A 22,675-nucleotide genomic window follows, 5' to 3' on the forward strand; every position below is an offset into this window, starting at 1 on the left:
TCCTGATTGGCCGGAGTCAATGTAAGGGCATATGAGGTCATCACTTGTGCAAAACTAACGACGGCTTTTTCCATTGGTTGCCTGAAACTTTAGTGGGTGTAGAATTACGCACACGCTCGCACCTTATTGGCTAGCCGTCATGCCTGGCTACTGCGATTGGCTAGCTTCCGGTTGCCATGCTGCTTCGCGCCTGCGCACTTGGCGTGTGTGACTTTGCGCGGCTGCTGCCTACCGCAAGTCCTATGTCGGCTGCGCACAGACCCGGGGATGGCAGCGGCTACTACACTGGCGGGGAGGCGGCGTCCCGGCAGGAGGGCGAGGAGACGGCCGGCTGGGGCCACGGGTATTACCCTCAGGAGCCTGGAAGAAGCTGGGCCGGAGGTGGGGAGATGGGAAGAGCCGCCAGTGCCCAGGTACTGCCGTGCTCAGCCTCCGTGCTGCTGTCAGTGGCAGGAGGTGTGATCCCCTCAGCGGTCATCGGTGACAGTTTATTGTAAGGGTTAAAACACACATGCCGGCATTTGCCGGCCGGGAAAAAGCCATCCATTGTAATGAACGGTGTGAGGTGTAGGGTCCTTTCACACTGCACGGCCGCGGCCCGGCTGCCGGGTTGCAGCCGGAACTATCCACTGTAAGGTCCGGCTGCCGGGCCGTCTTTGCAGCCAGTAAACCGTGTGTGTGAAGGGGAGATTTCAACGTTTTTTTCTCAAGCTGTGTCTAATGCAGCATTGCACAGCCTCACACACGGCTCAAAGCCATCCTGTGTGAGAGACTCTGCCGGTTTCTCCCGGATGGCAAAAAGAGAAATCGGCCAGTGTGTTACAGCCCTAAGAGCCGAAACACACGAGGCGGCAAGCGCCGGCCGGCTGGCTTTAAACCGCTGCCGTGATGTAAAGACACATGCAGCGCAATGTGTCCATACGCACGGCACGGTCCCGGCCCGGCTACCGGGTTGCAGCCAGGTCTCACCACTGGAAGGTCCGGCTGCCGGGCCGTCTTTGCAGTCAGTGAACCGTGTGTGTGAAGGGAAGCTTTCACACACAACGGTTTTTTCTCAAGCCGTGTCTGATGCTGCGCATGCGCACAGCATCACACACGGCTCAAAGCCGTCCTGTGTGCGAGACTCTGCCGGGGCAAAAAGCCGGATAAAGTTTGTCCTACTTTTTGCAATCCGGGAAAAACTGGAGTGTGTGTTACAGCCCTATGGGTCCCAGGCGCGGTCCCCAAGACTCCCCAACACTCCAGGTTTTAAGGCTATCCCTGCTTAGGCACAGGTGACTTATTTAGTACCTCAGTCAATTTGATTATGTAACCCTTCCCTACTTTGAGGGTAACTAAAGTGCCTCCACCCATAGATAGATATATTTGTATACAGGCTTGCTTGGGAAAGCCTAGCGTTATTGTGTGATGGGTATGAATGTGTAAATATATTACAATTGTTTAAATCAAGCATATAATTATACCTTTACTCTTCTTCTAGGATATTCAGATTGAGCTGGAACATGTACGAAACATCTTACAGGTAAGTACCAGAATGTTTAATAAAATTGGCTAATGTAGCAATATTCAGACATTTCATTACATTTCAATTCCGATGGATAAAACAGCTAAATTGATCACTAAATATATTAAGAAGATAACTATACAGATATCCTTGCATGCAATACAAAAAACGAGTATGAATAAAACCCTGCTTGTCATAAAAAATACCTCAACATCCAAAGTATCTAATTACCCGGGTAATAAAGTTTAGGTAAACTGCAGTTACATATGCATATGCCGTTGGGGCCCATATTGAAGTGCACTGGAATTGTACTTAACTGGTAGTCTCTTCACTAGAGTATTCAAAAGCTACTTGCTATGGAAATCCTAAACCTCCTTTGTTGAACTGTATGGTTGTGTACTTTATCTAGAAACGCAGTTTCAATTTTCAGCTGTCTAGTGTTTTCCTCAAAGTTTTAATACTGTAACTTTCCTGAGCAACACTGTATCCTTATATCACATAGCCCAGAGACAGTCATTTACACACCAGCTTAGCTCCTGTCTTATCAGTCACTGCTCTGCTGCTTCTCTCAACTTTATGTAGGACTTCACTCTTGTTTTAACAATAAATGATACTTTTATGTAGGTATACAGCTTACTATCCTCCTCTTAGTGACATGGAATAGCTCTCCCCCGACTTACATGAATAGGGGAGTAAAGTGGCTCAGCCTCTAGCACAGTCTCTGGGTATGGATACTATACGATGCGACGGCTGATACGATGTCAAGATAGTAAGCCAGTAGTCTGTCTCCTCTGAAGGCTGCTTTCTTTAAGGTAACACTGACACCTTCATATGCTCAATTACCCTTTTTTTTATATTAATTATCAGCTGGTTCAGGGTGCTTTTACTGCCTGCTTTTATCCTTCTACTGCCTGTCTTCCAGTACTCACTTTGCCAATATACTGTATATGGATATAGCTCTACTATCGATGTCTATGGGGTGCTCTGTGCTCTCTAGTGTTCATTTAATTGTCTGTCCCACAGCACTCACTTTACTGACAGGTATCTATAAGGCCAGTAGGTTGAATTCCTCCTCTTGTGTCATCTGCCTAAGCTCCGCCTCGGAGTGGGAGCCCGCCTGTCTCCTAGATCATCATTCACTAGGTCGCTCCGAGTTCCGCCTCTTAACACCGCCTAAGCACCCTGGGCGTCTGGAAGCGCTGACCGCATCTGGCGTGGTATCTCTGTGTCTCTCGGTCGCTGCTTTATCACTGCCAGTCCTGCTGTCATACCTCCCGTGCCTCTGCCGGTAAATCAACTGCCTCTTTTCCCCGCAGCTGCTGCTTATATCCTCTCCATCAGCCGACTCATGCACCTTTTTCATCCCTTCTCCTGTCTCAGGCCCTGGGCCCTTAACATCTGCACGTGGGTTTCTAGAGCCTTCTTCCTCTACCTCCCCACCAGGGCAGGCTTATACTACATACAACAACCTGTCATATTCTAATAATCTATACAATCCATACAATATATGTATATCAATTATCTACTATGCACATATATATGTCCAATATTTCCATAGCATATGTACAATGTAATGTAATTATTATACCTATGTACATTTACACGCTATTATCTACTTTAATTGCCCTATACCGTGAATATGTAATGGTGTCACTCTCCAGAATATTAATATATGTAGACGTGTATAGTGGCCACAATTATTCCATCTGTGCACAAGTAGGGATATCCCTAACACCTGGACTGTTGGGGTTCCTTGAGGACCACATTTGGGTACCTCTGCTTTAAGAAACAATGCAGCACCTGCTGTAAAGTACTATAGGTGTTATTCATAACATTAGGTCTATGGCACTGTTATAATGGGCACTTCTACATCGTTGTACACTTTCCCCCGGATCCATAACTTGCTGTGCCCCTGGCAAGGGAATGGGGGCCACATGGTGAATATGCTTATCATTTGGTGGTGTACAAAATGGAAATGCCAATGTAATTAGTCTATACTTATGTATCCTGTAGTCATTTAACTCCCCTTGTTTGGCTGCTGAACCCTTGTGGGACAATATAACCAAAATATATTGACGTCTTTTACTGGATCCATGGGCAACTATTGGCAGCCTGTATGCGCCATTATAAGGAGTCTTCCAGTTCAGTACCATTACGCCCCAACAGTAGTCACACAGCTAATGCCTGGTTGATAAAAATAAATTCAGCAGATAGGGCTTCAAAATACTCTGCAGCTAAATCTGGATGCACACTAGATGATATTGTGGACAATTTGTAGTTTTGAGACGAATCGGAACGATAAATCAGCCTATGTGTATGCACTATTGCGCACTCCCGTGCGTCAGTCGCATCTTCAGATCTGTAGATATCTTTAATGATTCTGTTAAACCTGTCTAGTGTGTACACACTACTGGTCAAATTATTTATATATATATATATATATATATATATATATATATAGATGCATAATATAACGTTCCGTCCTTTGAAAGATTGCACAGTGTGTACGCACTATATCTTGTTTTTTTCAGGCGTTCAAGGGAAATCTGGGATGTTCATCGCGTCGTTTGCATCTCGTCTAGTGTGTACCCAGCTAAACCGTTTTAACAGTCTGGAAAAGTAACCAATCTTCCCAAATATTTATAATTTGAGCTAAAGACTAATAGTGTAGCAATGAATGTGTCACATAAATGTAACAAGACTTGCAGAGAAAATATTAATATTTGTGGAACTGTTTTGTATGAGAATTTGAAAAGTGGAATAAATGTTTTTTGTTATAGAAGAAGCAGAGTTTTGACATTGAAGGGTTGCTAGTAGCAATGGATGGATTGAGAACATTAATCAGGATTGTTCTTGTGGCTTATGATGCTCGGATGTTAATATACCGCAGTAGACACACATGCTGGATATTCCATTTAAGGACATTTAAAAAGGAAACTATGGGGCTAATTCCAAGTTGATCGCAGCAGGAAATTTTTTAGCAGTTGGGCAAAACCATGTGCACTGCAGGGGGGGGGGCGGATATAACATGTCCAGAGAGAGTTAGATTTGGGTGTGGTGAGTTCAATCTGCAATCTAAATTGCAGTGTAAAAATAAAGCAGTCAGTATTTACCCTGCACAGAAACAACATAACCCACCCAAATCTAACTCTCTCTGCACATGTTATGTCTGCCCCCCCCTGCAGTGCACATGGTTTTGCTCAACTGCTAAAATATTTCCTGCTGCAATCTACTTGGAATTACCCCCTAAGTAGCCAGTTTTTTCCCTCTGCAAGTCTTGTCACATTTATCTGACGCATTCAGCGCTTTAGTATTAGTCTTTTACCTCAAATGCCTGCTTGATGGTTGGTGAAACCAGCATCTGCTCGATTGTGTTCACAGCTCATGACTGAGAAAGTTGTGAAGTATGGATAACATCTGTGTCATGTTTGTTCATCAAACCAGTGGTGGATCACACGTGCTCTGTCGGCGGTTTATAGTAATCCTAGATAACACCTGTCGAATCTGGAAAAGAAACGCTAGAACGTGGGGTGAAGATGATCAGTTAGTACAAATAGAGATTGGTATTGTCCTTGTGTTCTAATGTTACATCTGCACCTAAAGCATGCCAGGAGAATGCACCCACAACACGGACACAATAGAACCATTCAGTATTGGAAGTGGGGCTGTAAAGTAAAGGCTGATGTCATATGTCTTTCAGTTGGCGAGCAGAGGATGAATGATAATTCATCTGAACGTAACACCTGTATCCGCTGCTCTTGGCACCACTGATCCTGCACTATAAGGAAGCAATGAGTGGATTATACACCTTGCGTATATCCAACTCTATGTATTTTTCAGCTGGCAAATGTTGATGAAACTTCTGGCTTGTGCTTACAGGTTGCAATTTGCAGTCAAATGATCATCATTATTACAGTACATGGTCAGCTGCTTCACATCTTAACAAATATCTAATCGCCACAGGAAAAAACACTGAAACACACATTTTGGTGAAACACATACCAAATGGAGTGAGCCATTCAGAGTTATTGGTGTAATAGTCTCTAGTCATGCCTGCTGAAAGAACCGTAGTGTGTTGCTTAGGATCAGGAAAAGGGGACCAAAAGGCAAATTACACAATATAGTATATTTACACATGCTCCAGTTAAAAATGTGAGTGTGTGACAGCTTCCCAATGAGAGGGGGTTCCAGGTGGTCTTAGTGCATCATCCATGCAGCATCGCACTGTGCTAGCCATAGGCAATCGGGGCATTCCAACTTGTTTTTGGCCTTGCTTGGATGCTTTATACTTAAATGCATGACCCTGACTTCAGTGGAAACCCTTGCTTTTGTGTCCTTCATCTACCCAGGCATATCGTCTTTCTTTGTGTCTTTGGCTCATATATAATGGTTCCAGTAATCCTGTGATTGTCAGTGCTAGATATGATGCTGAGTTGTGGCAATTTACGCAGCCCTCCACACACAATAATGCTTATTTCTCTGACGTCCTAAGTGGATGCTGGGGACTCCGTCAGGACCATGGGGACTAGCGGCTCCGCAGGAGACAGGGCACAAAAGTAAAAGCTTTAGGATCAGGTGGTGTGCACTGGCTCCTCCCCCTATGACCCTCCTCCAAGCCTCAGTTAGATTTTTGTGCCCGGCCGAGAAGGGTGCAATCTAGGTGGCTCTCCTAAAGAGCTGCTTAGAGTAAAAGTTTTGTTAGGTTTTTTATTTTCAGTGAGTCCTGCTGGCAACAGGCTCACTGCTACGAGGGACTTAGGGGAGAAGAAGTGAACTCACCTGCGTGCAGGATGGATTGGCTTCTTAGGCTACTGGACACCATTAGCTCCAGAGGGATCGAACACAGGCCCAGCCATGGAGTCCGGTCCCAGAGCCGCGCCGCCGACCCCCTTGCAGATGCCGAAGAGTGAAGAGGTCCAGAAACCGGCGGCAGAAGACTTTTCAGTCTTCATGAGGTAGCGCACAGCACTGCAGCTGTGCGCCATTGTTGTCAGCACACTTCACACCAGCGGTCACTGAGGGTGCAGGGCGCTGGGGGGGGGCGCCCTGGGCAGCAATGAAATACCTATACTGGCTAAAAGATACATCACATATAGCCCCTGGGGCTATATGGATGTATTTAACCCCTGCCAGGACTCAGAAAAACGGGAGAAGAAGCCCGCCGAAAAGGGGGCGGGGCCTATTCTCCTCAGCACACAGCGCCATTTTCCCTCACAGAAATGCTGGTGGGAAGGCTCCCAGGCTCTCCCCTGCACTGCACTACAGAAACAGGGTTAAAACAGAGAGGGGGGGCACTTATTTGGCGATATGATTATATATATTAAGATGCTATAAGGGAAAAACACTTATATAAAGGTTGTCCCTGTATAATTATAGCGTTTTGGTGTGTGCTGGCAAACTCTCCCTCTGTCTCTCCAAAGGGCTAGTGGGGTCCTGTCCTCTATCAGAGCATTCCCTGTGTGTGTGCTGTGTGTCGGTACGTGTGTGTCGACATGTATGAGGACGATGTTGGTGAGGAGGCGGAGCAATTGCCTGTAATGGTGATGTCACTCTCTAGGGAGTCGACACCGGAATGGATGGCTTATTTAAGGAATTACGTGATAATGTCAACACGCTGCAAGGTCGGTTGACGACATGAGACGGCCGGCAAACCAATTAGTACCTGTCCAGGCGTCTCAAACACCGTCAGGGGCGTTAAAACGTCCTTTTACCTCAGTCGGTCGACACAGACACGGACACTGACTCCAGTGTCGACGGTGAAGAAACAAACGTATTTTCCTTTAGGGCCACACGTTACTTGTTAAGGGCAATGAAGGAGGTGTTACATATTTCTGATACTACAAGTACCACAAAAAAGGGTATTATGTGGAGTGTGAAAAAACTACCTGTGGTTTTTCCTGAATCAGATAAATTAAATGAAGTGTGTGATGATGCGTGGGTTTCCCCCGATAGAAAATTATTGGCGGTATACCTTTTCCCGCCAGAAGTTATGGCGCGTTGGGAAACACCCCTTAGGGTGGATAAGGCGCTCACACGCTTATCAAAACAAGTGGCGTTACCGTCTCCAGATACGGCCGCCCTCAAGGAGCCAACTGATAGGAGGCTGGAAAATATCCTAAAAAGTATATACACACATACTGGTGTTATACTGCGACCAGCGATTGCCTCAGCCTGGATGGGCAGCGCTGGGGTGGCTTGGTCGGATTCCCTGACTGAAAATATTGATACCCTTGACAGGGACAGTATTTTATTGACTATAGAGCATTTAAAGGATGCATTTCTATATATGCGAGATGCACAGAGGGATATTTGCACTCTGGCATCAAGAGTAAGTGCGATGTCCATATCTGCCAGAAGATGTTTATGGACACGACAGTGGTCAGGTGATGCAGATTCCAAACGGCACATGGAAGTATTGCCGTATAAAGGGGAGGAGTTATTTGGGGTCGGTCCATCGGACCTGGTGGCCACAGCAACAGCTGGAAAATCCACCTTTTTTACCCCAAGTCACATCTCAGCAGAAAAAGACATCGTCTTTTCAGCCTCAGTCCTTTCGTCCCCATAAGGGCAAGCGGGCAAAAGGCCAGTCATATCTGCCCAGGGATAGAGGTAAGGGAAGAAGACTGCAGCAGGCAGCCCATTCCCAGGAACAGAAGCCTTCCACCGCTTCTGCCAAGTCCTCAGCATGACGCTGGGGCCGTACAAACAGGTGCGGTGGGGGGTCGTCTCAAGAGTTTCAGCACGCAGTGGGCTCACTCGCAAGTGGACCCTTGGATCCTACAAGTAGTATCCCAGGGGTACAGATTGGAAATTCGAGACGTCTCCCCCTCGCAGGTTCCTGAAGTTTGCTTTACCAACGTCTCCCTCCGACAGGGAGGCAGTATTGGAAACATTTCACAAGCTGTATTCCCAGCAGGTGATAATCAAAGTACCCCTCCTACAACAAGGAAAGGGGTATTATTCCACACTATATTGTGGTACTGAAGCCAGACGGCTCGGTGAGACCTATTCTAAATCTGAAATATTTGAACACTTACATACAAAGGTTCAAATCAAGATGGAGTCACTCAGAGCAGTGATAGCGAACCAGGAAGAAGGGGACTATATGGTGTCCCTGGACATCAGGGATGCTTACCTCCATGTCCCAATTTGCCCTTCTCACCAAGGGTACCTCAGGTTCGTGGTACAGAACTGTCACTATCAGTTTCAGATGCTGCCGTTTGGATTGTCCACGGCACCCCGGGTCTTTACCAAGGTAATGGCCGAAATGATTCTTCTTCAAAGAAAATGGACGATCGCCTGATAAGGGCAAGGTCCAGAGAACAGTTGGAGGTCGGAGTAGCACTATCTCAAGTAGTTCTACGACAGCACGGGTGGATTCTAAATATTCCAAAATCGCAGCTGTCTCCGACGACACGTCTGCTGTTCCTAGGGATGATTCTGGACACAGTCCAGAAAAAGGTGTTTCTACCGGAGGAGAAAGCCAGGGAGTTATCCGAGCTAGTCAGGAACCTCCTAAAACCAGGAAAAGTGTCAGTGCATCATTGCACAAGGGTCCTGGGAAAAAATGGTGGCTTCTTACGAAGCGATTCCATTCGGCAGATTTCACGCAAGAACTTTTCAGTGGGATCTGCTGGAAAAATGGTCCGGATCACATCTTCAGATGCATCAGCGGATAACCCTGTCTCCAAGGACAAGGGTGTCTCTTCTGTGGTGGCTGCAGAGTGCTCATCTACTAAAGGGCCACAGATTCGGCATTCAGGACTGGGTCTTGGTGACCACGGATGCCAGCCTGAAAGGCTGGGGAGCAGTCACACAAGGAAAAAATTTCCAGGGAGTGTGATCAAGTCTGGAGACTTCTCTCCACATAAATATACTGGAGCTAAGAGCAATTTACAATGCTCTAAGCTTAGCAAGACCTCTGCTTCAAGGTCAGCCGGTATTGATCCAGTGGGACAACATCACGGCAGTCGCCCACGTAAACAGACAGGGCGGCACAAGAAGCAGGAGGGCAATGGCAGAAACTGCAAGGATTCTTCGCTGGGCGGAAAATCATGTGATAGCACTGTCAGCAGTGTTCATTCCGGGAGTGGACAACTGGGAAGCAGACTTCCTCAGCACGACCTCCACCCGGGAGAGTGGGGACTTCATCGGGAAGTCTTCCACATGATTGTGAACCGTTGGGAAAGACCAAAGGTGGACATGATGGCGTCCCGCCTGAACAAAAAACGGGACAGGTATTGCGCCAGGTCAAGAGACCCTCAGGCAATAGCTGTGGACGTTCTGGTAACACCGTGGGTGTACCAGTCGGTGTATGTGTTCCCTCTTCTGCTTCTCATACCTAAGGTACTGAGAATTATAAGACGTAGAGGAGTAAGAACTATACTCGTGGCTCCGGATTGGCCAAGAAGGACTTGGTACCCGGAACTTCAAGAGATGCTCACAGAGGACTCATGGCCTCTGCCGCTAAGAAGGGACTTGCTTCAGCAAGTACCATGTCTGTTCCAAGACTTACCGCGGCTGCGTTTGACGGCATGGCGGTTGAACGCCGGATCCTAAGGGAAAAGGCATTCCGGAAGAGGTCATTCCTACCCTGGTCAAAGCCAGGAAGGAGGTGACTGCACAACATTATCACCACATGTGGCGAAAATATGTTGCGTGGTGTGAGGCCAGGAAGGCCCCACGAAGAAATTTCAACTCGGTCGATTCCTGCATTTCCTGCAAAGAGGAGTGTCTATGGGCCTCAAATTGGGGTCCATTAAGGTTCAAATTTCGGCCCTGTCGATTTTCTTCCAGAAAGAATTGGCTTCAGTTCCTGAAGTCCAGAAGTTTGTCAAGGGAGTACTGCATATACAACCCCCTTTTGTGCCTCCAGTGGCACTGTGGGATCTCAACGTAGTTCTGGGATTCCTCAAATCACATTGGTTTAAACCGCTCAAATCTGTGGATTTGAAATATCTCACATGGAAAGTGACCATGATGTTGGCCCTGGCCTCGGCCAGGCGAGTGTCAGAATTGGCGGCTTTGTCTCACAAAAGCCCATATCTGATTGTCCATTCGGACAGGGCAGAGCTGCGGACTCGTCCCCAGTTTCTCCCTAAGGTGGTGTCAGCGTTTCACCTGAACCAGCTTATTGTGGTACCTGCGGCTACTAGGGACTTGGAGGACTCCAAGTTGCTAGATGTTGTCAGGGACCTGAAAATATAGGTTTCCAGGACGGCTGGAGTCAGGAAAACTGACTTGCTGTTATCCTGTATGCACCCAACAAACTGGGTGCTCTTGCTTCTAAGCAGACGTTTGCTAGTTGGATGTGTAGTACAATTCAGCTTGCACATTCTGTGGCAGGCCTGCCACAGCCAAAATATGTAAATGCCCATTCCACAAGGAAGGTGGGCTCATCTTGGGCGGCTGCCCGAGGGGTCTCGGCTTTACAACTTTGCCGAGCTGCTACTTGGTCAGGGGCACACCCTGGCTGAGGAGGACCTGGAGTTCTCTCACTCGGTGCTGCAGAGTCATCCGCACTCTCCCGCCCGTTTGGGAGCTTTGGTATAATCCCCATGGTCCTGACGGAGTCCCCAGCATCCACTTAGGACGTCAGAGAAAATAAGAATTTACTTACCGATAATTCTATTTCTCGTAGTCCGTAGTGGATGCTGGGCGCCCATCCCAAGTGCGGATTGTCTGCAATACTTGTACATAGTTATTGTTACAAAAATCGGGTTATTATTGTTGTGAGCCATCTTTTCAGAGGCTCCGCTGTTATCATGCTGTTAACCGGGTTCAGATCACAGGTTGTACAGTGTGATTGGTGTGGCTGGTATGAGTCTTACCCGGGATTCAAAATCCTTCCTTATTGTGTACGCTCGTCCGGGCACAGTATCCTAACTGAGGCTTGGAGGAGGGTCATAGGGGGAGGAGCCAGTGCACACCACCTGATCCTAAAGCTTTTACTTTTGTGCCCTGTCTCCTGCGGAGCCGCTAGTCCCCATGGTCCTGACGGAGTCCCCAGCATCCACTACGGACTACGAGAAATAGAATTATCGGTAAGTAAATTCTTATTTTTACTATTAAAATTGCTGGCACGTAAGCTTTGTATACATTTGTAGGGGCTGACAGCTGCTCGGTGCCACTTCCCCATCTTGGACTGTGTAGAATCTATTAGCTCCTCCTTTACACACCTCTAGCACTCTGCCTGTAGCACTGCACTTGTCCTATATGGTGTATATAAAGTGCACGGCTGTGAGCTCTGCTTCTCTTTCTTCCTTTATTTTATTTTAGCAATGTACAGTGACACTACATGTCCTGGAGTTAACTTGGGCCGTGCACAAAACGCTATGCATTCAGAATGTCGACATTGTTATATTGTTAACATTAGGAATGTGGACAGATGATTTTAGGGTTTGGCATAGGGTATGTTTGGGGTGGCTCTGTCTATAGAAAACTGCATTGTCGATATGCCAACTGTCCACATTCTGTCAGCGTTCCGGTGTCAACATTCTGTACCAAACCCACCAGTACCACTCCTCATGTTCTGTTATTGGCGCCTGTACTGTGTGCTTTGTTGTTTATCGCTCATGTCTTATTGCCTGAATTGTCCAAACTGAGATGGCTGGAGAATGAAACGTGTGTGATCTATGTCGTGGAGCTACGCGTTTACTGTGTTATTGTCTGAGTAGTAACTCTCTTGCTGCACTCAGGAGCTTGGTACCCTTCTGAGCGGATAGTGGGCCTAATTCTGAGTTGAGAATGTATGATAGAGTGACCTGGGCGCCCCCTTTCAGTGGCTGGGTGCAGAAGTAATTACTGATGATTCACTTTTTTAACCCGTATAATCAGTAAATATCTCAAAATTAATGTCATCCAATTATATAAAAAAAATGACAATAAATTTAATACAATGAGATAAAACAAACATGCATAAAATATTTCTAAGGACAAATGTCTCAAACTCAGAATGAAATCGTACCCATAGGGTAGCAAAGGAGCCGCAGGTGGTATATAAATGTGTAGCTGTCCAATATCCAACGCGTTTCGAGGTGTATATGTGACATCAAGCCCTGAGGAAGAGGTTATACACATCGAAACGCGTTGGCTATTGGACATCTACACGTTTGGCTATTGGGCATCCACACTTCCGGATCCAGGACGTTTGCGGATAGACTTCCACTGGTAAGCTTAGGAGCCAGAGCAGGGTGAAGTCTGGACCACCCTGCCGTATATACCACCTGCGGCTCCTTTGCTACCCTATGGGTACGATTTCATTCTGAGTTTGGGACATTTGTCCTTAGAAATATTTTATGCATGTTTGTTTTATCTCATTGTATTAAATTTATTGTCCTTTTTTTATATAATTGGATGACATTCATTTTGAGATATTTACTGATTATACGGGTTAAAAAAGTGAATCATCAGTAATTACTTCTGCACCCAGCCACTGAAAGGGGGCGCCCAGGTCACTCTATCATACATTCTCATATCTGTTTCATTTGGGGGTAAGGGAAACCCCTCAGTGTGTCCAAGGCAGCACCAAAAAACTTTCAGCGCCCAACGAGTTACTCCAAATTCCATATTTGCATCTAATTCAGAGTTGATGCAGCAGCAAATTTATTAGCAGTTGGGCAAAACCATGTGCACTGCAGGGGGGGCAGATATAACGTGCAGAGAGAGTTAGATTTGGGTGGGGTGTGTTCAAACTAGAGATGAGCGGGTTTCGGTTTCCTGAGAACCAAACCCTACCGAACTTCACTACCCAAGCCCGGATCCGAGTCCGGCTCGGGATTTCCCGCCTGACTCGGAGTCCAGAACGAGGCAAAACGATATCATCCCGCTGTCGGATTCTCGTGGGGTTTGGATTACATATAAGGAGCCGCACGTCACCGCCATTTTCACTCCGGCATTGGAGAGTGTAGAGAGAGGACGTGTCTCCGTCCTCAGTGTCCTGCATCATTTCAGTGTTAGTGTCTTGTGCTGCATTAGTCCAGTCACAGTGATTGTGTCCTCTGCTGCCATATGTCCAGTGCTGCTGTATAAGACTGCACTAATCATACAGAATGAGAGAAGTTATACTGTGCAGGTGTCACATATAGATAGTAGGAACATGTATCTGCAGTATAATTACACTGATCATACAGAATAAGAGAAGTGATACTGTGCAGTGTTGCATACATATAGGAACGTATATATTTGCAGTTTAATTGCATTGATCATACAGAATAATAGAAGTGATACTGTGCAGGTGTCACATATAGATAGTAGAAACATGTATCTGCAGTATAATTACACTGATCATACAGAATGAGAGAAGTGATACTGTGTAGGTGTCACATACAGATAGTAGGAACGTGTATCTGCAGTATAATTACACTGATCATACAGAACGAGAGAAGTGATACTGTGCAGGTGTCACATAAAGATAGTAGGAACATGGATTTGCAGTACCTCATTGCACCTCTTTTTGTTCTTTGCATGATGTGCTGTTTGGGGACTCGTTTTTTTTTTTAAGTGCCATCCTGTCTGCCGTTGCAGTGCCGCTCTTAGATGAGCCAGGTGTTTGTGCCGCACACTTGTGTTGCTTAGCTTAGTCATCCAGCTACCTCATTGCACCTCTTTTTCTTTTTTGCATCATGTGCTGCTTGGGGCCTAGCTTTTAAATCTGCCACTGCAGTGCCGCTCCTAGATGGGCCAGGTGTTTGTGCCGCACACTTGTGTCGCTTAGCTTAGTCATACAGCCACCTCGGTGCACCTCTTTTTCTTCTTTGCATCATGTGCTGCTTGGGGCCTAGCTTTTAAATCTGCCCCTGCAGTGCCGCTCCTAGATGGGCCAGGTGTTTGTGCCGCACACTTGTGTCGCTTAGCTTAGTCATACAGCCACCTCGGTGCAACCTTTTGGTCTAAAAACTATATTGTGATGTGTTCAGAATAGGCTGGAAATGAGTGGAAATGAATGTTATTGAGGTCAATAATACCGTAGGATCAAAATTACCCACAATTCTGTGATTTCAGCTGTTTTTATGGGGGAAGGGGGGGTTCAAAAACCAATCCAGATCCAAAACACGAGCATGGAACCAGAACCAAAACACAAAACATGAAAAGTGCCCGCTGCACATCTCTTGTTCAAACTGAAATCTAAATTGCAGTGTAAAAATAAAGCAGCCAGTATTTACCCTGCACAGAAACAAAATAACCCACCAAAATCTAACTCTCTCTGCACGTTATATCTGCCCCCTCTGCAGTGCACATGGTTTTGCCCAACTGCTAACAAATTTGCTGTCGCGATTAACTCTGAATTACCCCCTTTGTTGTCCATAGTCCTCGTAGTCTGAGCTACAGGAGTGAGCGGAGATTGACGTATTACAGTGTAGCAAAAATGATAAGATTTGGTTACTCACAGCAGTTATGCCCTTGTCACGAGGTATAGAAGTGTACATCTATAGTGACACAATTGAAGGGATTTAAGGGCGTCAGTGGAGTCTTTCAGACACAACATATGGTTGCAAATTCAAGTAGAATAGCTGTGAAATATTGACATCTGGTCAGTGATTTATTGGCAGCGATACTTCCTTGTTATGGACCGCCATTACTAAGACTAATAAACTTTTATTATGTTTATATGTAAGTGTTTACCATTGTGTTAGTAAATTTTGTCTTAACAGCCCTAGGACGTCTTGGCTTTCTCTGTTATCAGGAAAAAAGTCTTTATAAACAACAATGGGGTCAAGTCAATTAGCTGCGAAGTGCTGCTGCCGTGGCGTGTAAACGGCGGCAACGGCTTCCGAGCTCACACCCTTCGCGGTCCGGATTCTGCCTGAATTCGCACAAAATTGCTCGCTACCCTATGTGCGAGCACTATTGAGCGGGTTCGGGATGCCGCAAAGTGCGGCTGGTACTGCGATGATGAGCGCAGCTAATTGGATTGACCCCCAAAGCTGGATCTACAGTTTTGATCCAACACCTGCAGTAGTTACAGTATGCCATTTTATTATTCTTATTTTCCCATCAAAGCTTTTCATTGTATATGTTGGTGCTCTAGGCAGGTAGTTGTTGCAGCAGAAATTATCCTGGTACATAAAGTCCAACATTTCTTGGTTCTGTTCCTGTTGGAGTGTTGCTGTGTAGTGGTAATAAACATTGTATAGTTCATGAGCATAATGTGTGGTGTCTCCGCCACTACTTTGGTTACAGGTTTTACTAGTGGATATTGCTGCCAATGGAAGATGGGGTGTGGATCATCATATCGACAGTGTCTAGGTCAACATTGTTTAGGTCGACCACTATAGGTCGACAGGGTCTGAAGGTCGACAGGTATCTAGGTCGACAGGTCAAAAGGTCGACATGAGTTTTCCGTGTTTTTGGGGGGTCGTTTTCTTCGTACAGTGACCGGGAAGCCCAATTAGTGCACTGTGTCCCCTCGCTTCACTCGCCATGCTTCGGGCAAGGTGCCTCGATCCGCTCTGCACAGATTACCATTCCAATCGTAGTCCACGTGGCTCGTTAAGTATGAAAAAGTTCTTAATTATTTTTTTTTTTAAACCTCATGTCGACCTTTTGACCTGTCGACCTAGCACATTTTGACCTAGAACCCCTGTCTATCTAGTGACTGTCGACCTTCAGACCAGATCCCGGAAGATGAGGAGGAACCATAATCCCCTTCTGGTTTGTAAAGAGAGAGGGTTGATTCTTGCTGGTTCACGTGCAAATAGTGTCATCCTGTCTTGTGATTGTCCAGATTAGTGTTTATTCGTGCACCCTATACCTGTCACAACTTGTGCTGTTCCTCTTTCCTGTCTGGGGTGTCGCTCTCTGCTCTGGTGCTTCTATCACACTCTGGTGTGTCTCTCAGTGCTGACCTACACACCAGAGAAGAGAGCGACACCCCAAGTAGGAAAGAGGAACTCATAAGTTGTGACAGCTGCTGGGTGAATAGGAACATTACAGATATTAATCTTCTAAAAGATCAAATCTGATTGGGCAGAATGGAAAATGTATTCTTTGTCACCTAGTAAGTATGTTTATTGCCGGAATATGAAGAAGAGAAGGTGTGCTTTGTATCTACCTTCCTCTGACTACCTGGTATGTAGGTTTATAAGTAATGTAAATATTTAATTCTATTAAATGTATATTCACCAGTACTATGTGCTATATACTGAGATATAGAACAGAGAAATATCCTACTGTATAATAACCCCTTTCACACTAGCACCTAAATCCCGAGTTTTTGCACATGAATGCGCATCATCCTGGGATTAAGGTAGGTCTGAATGCAAACGACCAAGGACTAAGTCAGGCACTGCAGCAGAACAATAACGGTGTTGTGACTGGAGTTATGTACACAGTGAGTGACCGGGAGCGTTAGTGGTAATGGGGGAGCGCGACTGAAACACATGCGTATCGCGGCCATTTCTGGGGCATGCTACAGCTTGCCACTGCCGTTCCTTTCGCAGCTAGAATGACTCCGGCGTTTTAGTGCCATCTGCCATGCGGCGCGACAATAGTTACTCAGAAAAGATTATAGACCGATGTGCGTCCAGTGGCTGTGTCTTCGTACACGAGCAGCTGATCTCGGATGCTGCCAGAGGGCGTCTTATTACAAATACAAGCAGCTGCAGCATTTGCATATTTTCGCACAGCTGCTACATACTAAATCGCAGCTGCAATGTCATCTACGTCCATCTCTGAATGAGGCCCTATGCACTTAGATGCAGGCCAGAGAAACATCCTATTGTATTAATGAGATACTAACTGATGTGCCCAGTTGGATCTGGGCAAAGGTTTCCTGGGCCGGAACATTTTACACTTTTTCATCCCCTTAAGAGTCAAATTACTAAAAATCCCTGCTTAGTGGGCAACTGCAAATAACTGTCAGTTTCCAGACCACACAGCAGGTCACATGTTCCAAGTCACCCAGGAGGTGCACAGGGAGAGTTTACAAACTGAACTATGTCCTATTCATTTTAATATTGATATCTATATACCAGAGGTTCCCAAACCTGGTCCTCAAGGCACCCTAACGGTCCAGGTTTCAAAGACATCCGTGGTTTAGCACAGATGGTTTAATTAGTCTGACTCGGGTATTAAGTCACCTGTGGTAAAGCATGTATATCCTTAAAACCTTGACCATTAGGCTGCCTTGAGGACTCAATTTGGAAACCTCTGCACTGAAAGTCCAGACAAATGTCCTGTAGTATAAATGAGATGTATACACTGGAGACTGCATCCTATATACAGAGATACAGACCATAGAAACGTCCTATGGTATAACTGAGAAATATACACAGGAGACTGCGTCCTATAAACTGAGGTACAGACAAGAAAAAAGCACATTGTGTAAAGGCGCTATATACATTGGAGTCAGATGATGAAAAGTCAGTATCAGCTGTTGTATTGCATACAATTTCACACAGTCATACAATGTTTATCTCCGCATATAACCTATGTAACTGTCCCAGGCTCTCAAAACAAGTCTTTGTTAGATGGATGATGTCAGACACGCCTATTACAGTAATGCTGCCCGCTCACACTGTCACTCAGTTACTCATCCTCAGTTACGCCATATAAGAGGAGCTGAACAGTACCCCTCCCTGTAATACACCTCCATGGCAAGGATACAAGACTGTCACTCCTTGGAGTTGCAAGGCAAGTAGACTTTATCAATTCATTTTTCATCTGTGTGTATATAGATCTATTTATATAATGAGAGTCCAAAATGTTTTTTATGCCAAAATGAAGTCCAGTAATATAAGGGTACAGTTTCTGCTGTGCCTCTTCCTGTGCCAGCTTACAGTCTAAATGGTTTATGATCGGCAGCCAAAGGGTGTGGTCCATCCACAGAGTCCGCACCAGTTGAGACTGATTTAAAATAAATGTAAATATGTATGTGTGTCTTTATAGATAAATGCATAACACACACACACACACGTACACACACACACACACACACACACACACACACACACACACACACACACACGTACACGTATGTACGTCTCAGTAATATAGAGACACTGAGGTGGAGGATAATTCACCTGAAACAGATATTTAGGCAAAACTTTATTCCCCTCAGCACAATCAATAAGCAAGGAGCACAGCGTGTACTTTATGGTGGAGCCAGATGTGTTCTAGGTGTGTTGTGACTTGGGAGAGTGACGCAGAGCTGTAATCTTAGATACTCATTGGGTGTTATCACTTTGTATTTGTATTATTGTATTTTATTAAATAGTGTCAAAATGCAACTAAAATCTGGGATAAAATTTACTTAAACTGGTGAAATCCCTAAAGCACCAGGGGCTTGTTAGCTTTTGGCCATTCACGTAAGTTTCCCATCCTGGTACTTCTCATCTCCAACTTTGTGTGTGTCTCTAGGTTCCTGTATTTTTGGTGATGTCTGGATCAGTGTTGGCTTGAGAAGGACAGCATCTCCTCTTTATATTCTTTGTTAATGCTGGGTGGTCCTGCCTGTCCTTCTGCCAGCCTCTCCACATACTATATCCCCCATTTTATTTCCTTCAGGGATTTGTAGACCAGGCTCCAGGCCTTCCTGTCATCTCTGAGCTTGCCTTAAGAACCGAGGGGGCAGATGTATTAAACTGGAGAAGGCATAAGGAAGTGAGGGGCAGATGTATTAAACTGGAGAAGGCATAAGGAAGTGATAAACCAGTGATATGTGCAAGGTGATAAAGGCACCAGCCAATCAGATCCTAACTGTTAATTTACATATGGGAGCTGATTGGCTGGTGCCTTTATCACCTTGCACATATCACTGGTTTATCACTTCCTTATGCCTTCTCCAGGTTAATACATGATATGTGCAAGGTGATAAAGGCAGCAGCCAATCCGCTCCTAACTGTTAATTTACATATTGGAGCTGATTGGCTGGTGCCTTTATCACCTTGCACATATCACTGGTTTATCACTTCCTTATGCCTTCTCCAGGTTAATACATCTGCCCCATTGTCTCACCGCTGGTCAGATCCATACAGGCCGGCTTATTACATGGAATGAACAACATGCTCCTTTATATCCTACTGGGGCACAGAGCTGGCAATCTACTATAGGTTGGATTTAAGGAACTGGCAGTCTTAGAAACTTATATCAGTGGTACAGTATACGTGACGTGAGGCATATTGAGACGTATGTATCCAGGCCAGATGGGGGCTGACACCAGTTATAAAGACCTGCCCTGTGTTGGTACAACAATGGCTACCTCTAATGTCAGCTTATGAGAGACGTGTGACTTACTGTATACAGACACAGTATTATCTGTAGACGATGTCTATTGTTCTCACGAGCCATCTGTACAGGCCTGACAGGGTCACTGACATTGGTTACATGTTTGACACATGCAATTCAATGAAACATAATTATAATTCACCTACTGTTAAAGGGTTTATTTCACCACTCGCACATGGGAGACAGTCCTCCTTGTGTGAGGAATCCGCGTTGATGTGACTAGAGCCTGTCCATCCCTAGGGACCAGTGACATCAGTTCTTTCTTTGTGGGTGGTTCTGTATTCCATGGAAAGGATGGGCTGCGGTCACATCAGTGTGCAGTATATCCCGGCCAAATAATGTCCGTCTCCATTGTATGTAGGCAGCAATCACCTGGTATTAATGCTGTAAGGGCAGACAGGTTACTGGAGGAAAGGCTCTATGTCTGTATATCACACAGAGGACTACTGTTATACTTTCTCCTTCGTCGTAGAGGATGCTGGGGACTCCAAAAGGACCATGGGGTATAGATGGAATCTGCAGGAGACATGGGCACTTTAAGACTTTAAATGGGTGTGAACTGGCTCCTCCCTCTATGCCCCTCCTCCAGACCTCAGTTAGATTCTGTGTCCAGAGAGACTGGACACACACTAGGGGAGCTCTACAGAGTTTCTCTAGAAAATACTTTCTGTTAGGTTTATTATTTTCAGGGAGCACTGCTGGAAACAGGCTCCCTGTATTGTGGTACTGAGGGGAGAGAAGCAGACCTACTTCTTTGAGACTGATAGGCTCTGCTTCTTAGGCTACTGGACACCATTAGCTCCAGAGGGTCTGATCACTTGGTATAGCCTAGCTGCTCGTTCCCGGAGCCGCGCCGCCATCCCCCTCACAGAGCCAGAAGACCGAAGCCGGGTGAGTAACCGAAGCAAAGAAGACTTCAGCGAAGGCAGCAGAAGACATCAGTCTCAGAGGTACCACGCAGCGGTCGCGCTGCGCGCCATTGCTCCCGCTCACAAACGGCACTACACGGGTGCAGGGCGCAGGGGGGGCGCCCTGGGCAGCAATAAAACCTCTTTTAAGATCTGGCACTGAGGTATACAGTGCGCAGACACTGTATACAGAGCCCCGCCAGTATAAAAATAAGCGGGACACAAACGCGCCATTTAGGCGCTGCAAGGTCTGGGGCATTGTATATTCCTTCAGACCGGGTGAGGCGCTGGGTGTGAGCTGGCAAACTCCCTCTCTGTCTCTCTGAAGGGCCTTACTGTGGGTCTGTTCCCTATAGCCCAGTGTGATAGTGGGTGTCGGTACGCATGTGTCGACATGTGAGGCTGAATGCTCTTCCCAGGAGGAGGCTGGTGTGGGGGCAGAACAGAATGTGGGAGTGACTGTCGGCACCGCCGACTGCTGATCGGGTAGATATGTGGAGTGTCTTAAATGCAAGTGTGGCTTCATTGCATCAGAGATTGGACAAATCTGAGTCTCAGAACCAAGCATGGAGACAATCCATGGAAGATGTTTTGTCACAAACTCAGACCCCCTCAGGGTTACAGAAACGTTTGTTTACCCAGATAGCAGACACAGATACCGACACGGATTCGGACTCCAGTGTCTACTATAGTGATGCCAAATTAAATCCTAAACTGGCTAAGAGCATTCAGTACATGATTGTGGCGATAAAAGACGTGTTACATATCACGGAAGACCCTGCTGTTCCTGAGACAAGGTCTGTATGTATAAGGGAAAGAAACCTATGGTAACGTTTCCTCCCTCTCATGAACCGAACACTCTTTTTGAAAAGGCTTGGGATACTCCTGACAAGAGGTTGCTGATTCCCAAGAGCATTTCTATGGCATAGCCGTTTCCCTCTGAGGATAGGGTAAAGTGGGAGTCGACGCCCACGGGGGACAAAGCTCTAGCACGGTTGTCCAAGAAGGTGGCACTTCCGTCCCCTGACACAGCAGCCCTAAAGGATCCTGCGATCGTAAGCAGGAAAATACACTAAAATCTATTTGTCACTACAGGTACGCTGCTCAGACCTGCCGTGGCAGCGGCATGGGTGAGTAGCGCTATTGAAAAGTGGGCAGATAACTTGTCATCTGAAATTGACACCCTGGATAGAGAGAGCGTGCTTTTGACGCTGGGTCATATCAGGGACGCTGCAGTCTATCTAAAGGAGGCTGCGAGAGATATTGGCCTCTTGGGATCAAGGGCCAATCCCATGGCAATCTCGGCTAGGAGAGCGTTGTGGACTCATCAATGGAATGCTGATGCTGACTCTAAGAAGGCTATGGAGGCTCTGCCCTACAAAGGTGGCGTTTTTGGTTTGTGAAGGCTTCGCGGACCTGGTATCTACAGCTACCGCGGGTAAGTCATCTTTTCTACCTTTTGTCATGAGCGCCTCTATTAATTTCTGCAGCAAGTCATCTTTTCTACCTTTTGTCCCTCCACAGCAAAAGAAAACGCCTCAGTATCAGATGCAGTCCTTTCGGTCTAATAAATTCAAAAAAGGACGAGGGTCCTCCTTCTTTGCTGCTAGAGGTAAGGGAAGGGGAAAAAGATCGCCGGCTGTGGCAAGCTCCCAGGAGCAGAAGTCCTCCCTGGCTTCTGCCAAGTCCACCGCATGACGCTGGGGCTCCGCTGCGGGAGTCCACACCGGTGGGGGCACGTCTTCAGTCGGGTCTGGGCTCACTCAGGCCTGGATCCTTGATCCTTGGGTGCTGAAAATTGTGGCCCAAGGATACAAACTGGAGTTTCAAGACATGCCCCCCCACCGATTTTTCAAATTGGCCTTGCCAGCTTCTCTTCCGGAAAGAGAAGTAGTGTGCGCTGCAATACAAAAGCTGTGTCAACAGCAAGTCATTGTCACGGTACCCCCGTCACAACGGGGAGAAGGGTTTTATTCAAGCCTGTTCGTGGTCCCGAAGCCGGATGGCTCGGTCAGACCGATTCTGAACTTAAAATCCC

At 46.3% G+C, this 22,675-nt stretch overlaps 1 protein-coding gene across 1 annotated transcript in view; it reads left to right on the forward strand.

The window, feature by feature from the left end:
* Window positions 1–144: 144 nt before the first annotated feature.
* Window positions 145–22,675, forward strand: part of BAG4 (BAG cochaperone 4) — a 34,628-nt gene continuing 12,097 nt past the window's right edge. The window contains exons 1-2 of the mRNA XM_063931622.1: window positions 145–413; window positions 1,481–1,522. Of these exons, the coding sequence (XP_063787692.1) occupies window positions 177–413; window positions 1,481–1,522 (279 nt within the window). The 5' untranslated portion in view covers window positions 145–176. The remainder of the gene's footprint in view (window positions 414–1,480; window positions 1,523–22,675) is intronic.

Source organism: Pseudophryne corroboree, chromosome 6, assembly GCF_028390025.1.
Source record: "Pseudophryne corroboree isolate aPseCor3 chromosome 6, aPseCor3.hap2, whole genome shotgun sequence".
NCBI classification, from domain to species: Eukaryota; Metazoa; Chordata; class Amphibia; order Anura; family Myobatrachidae; genus Pseudophryne; species Pseudophryne corroboree.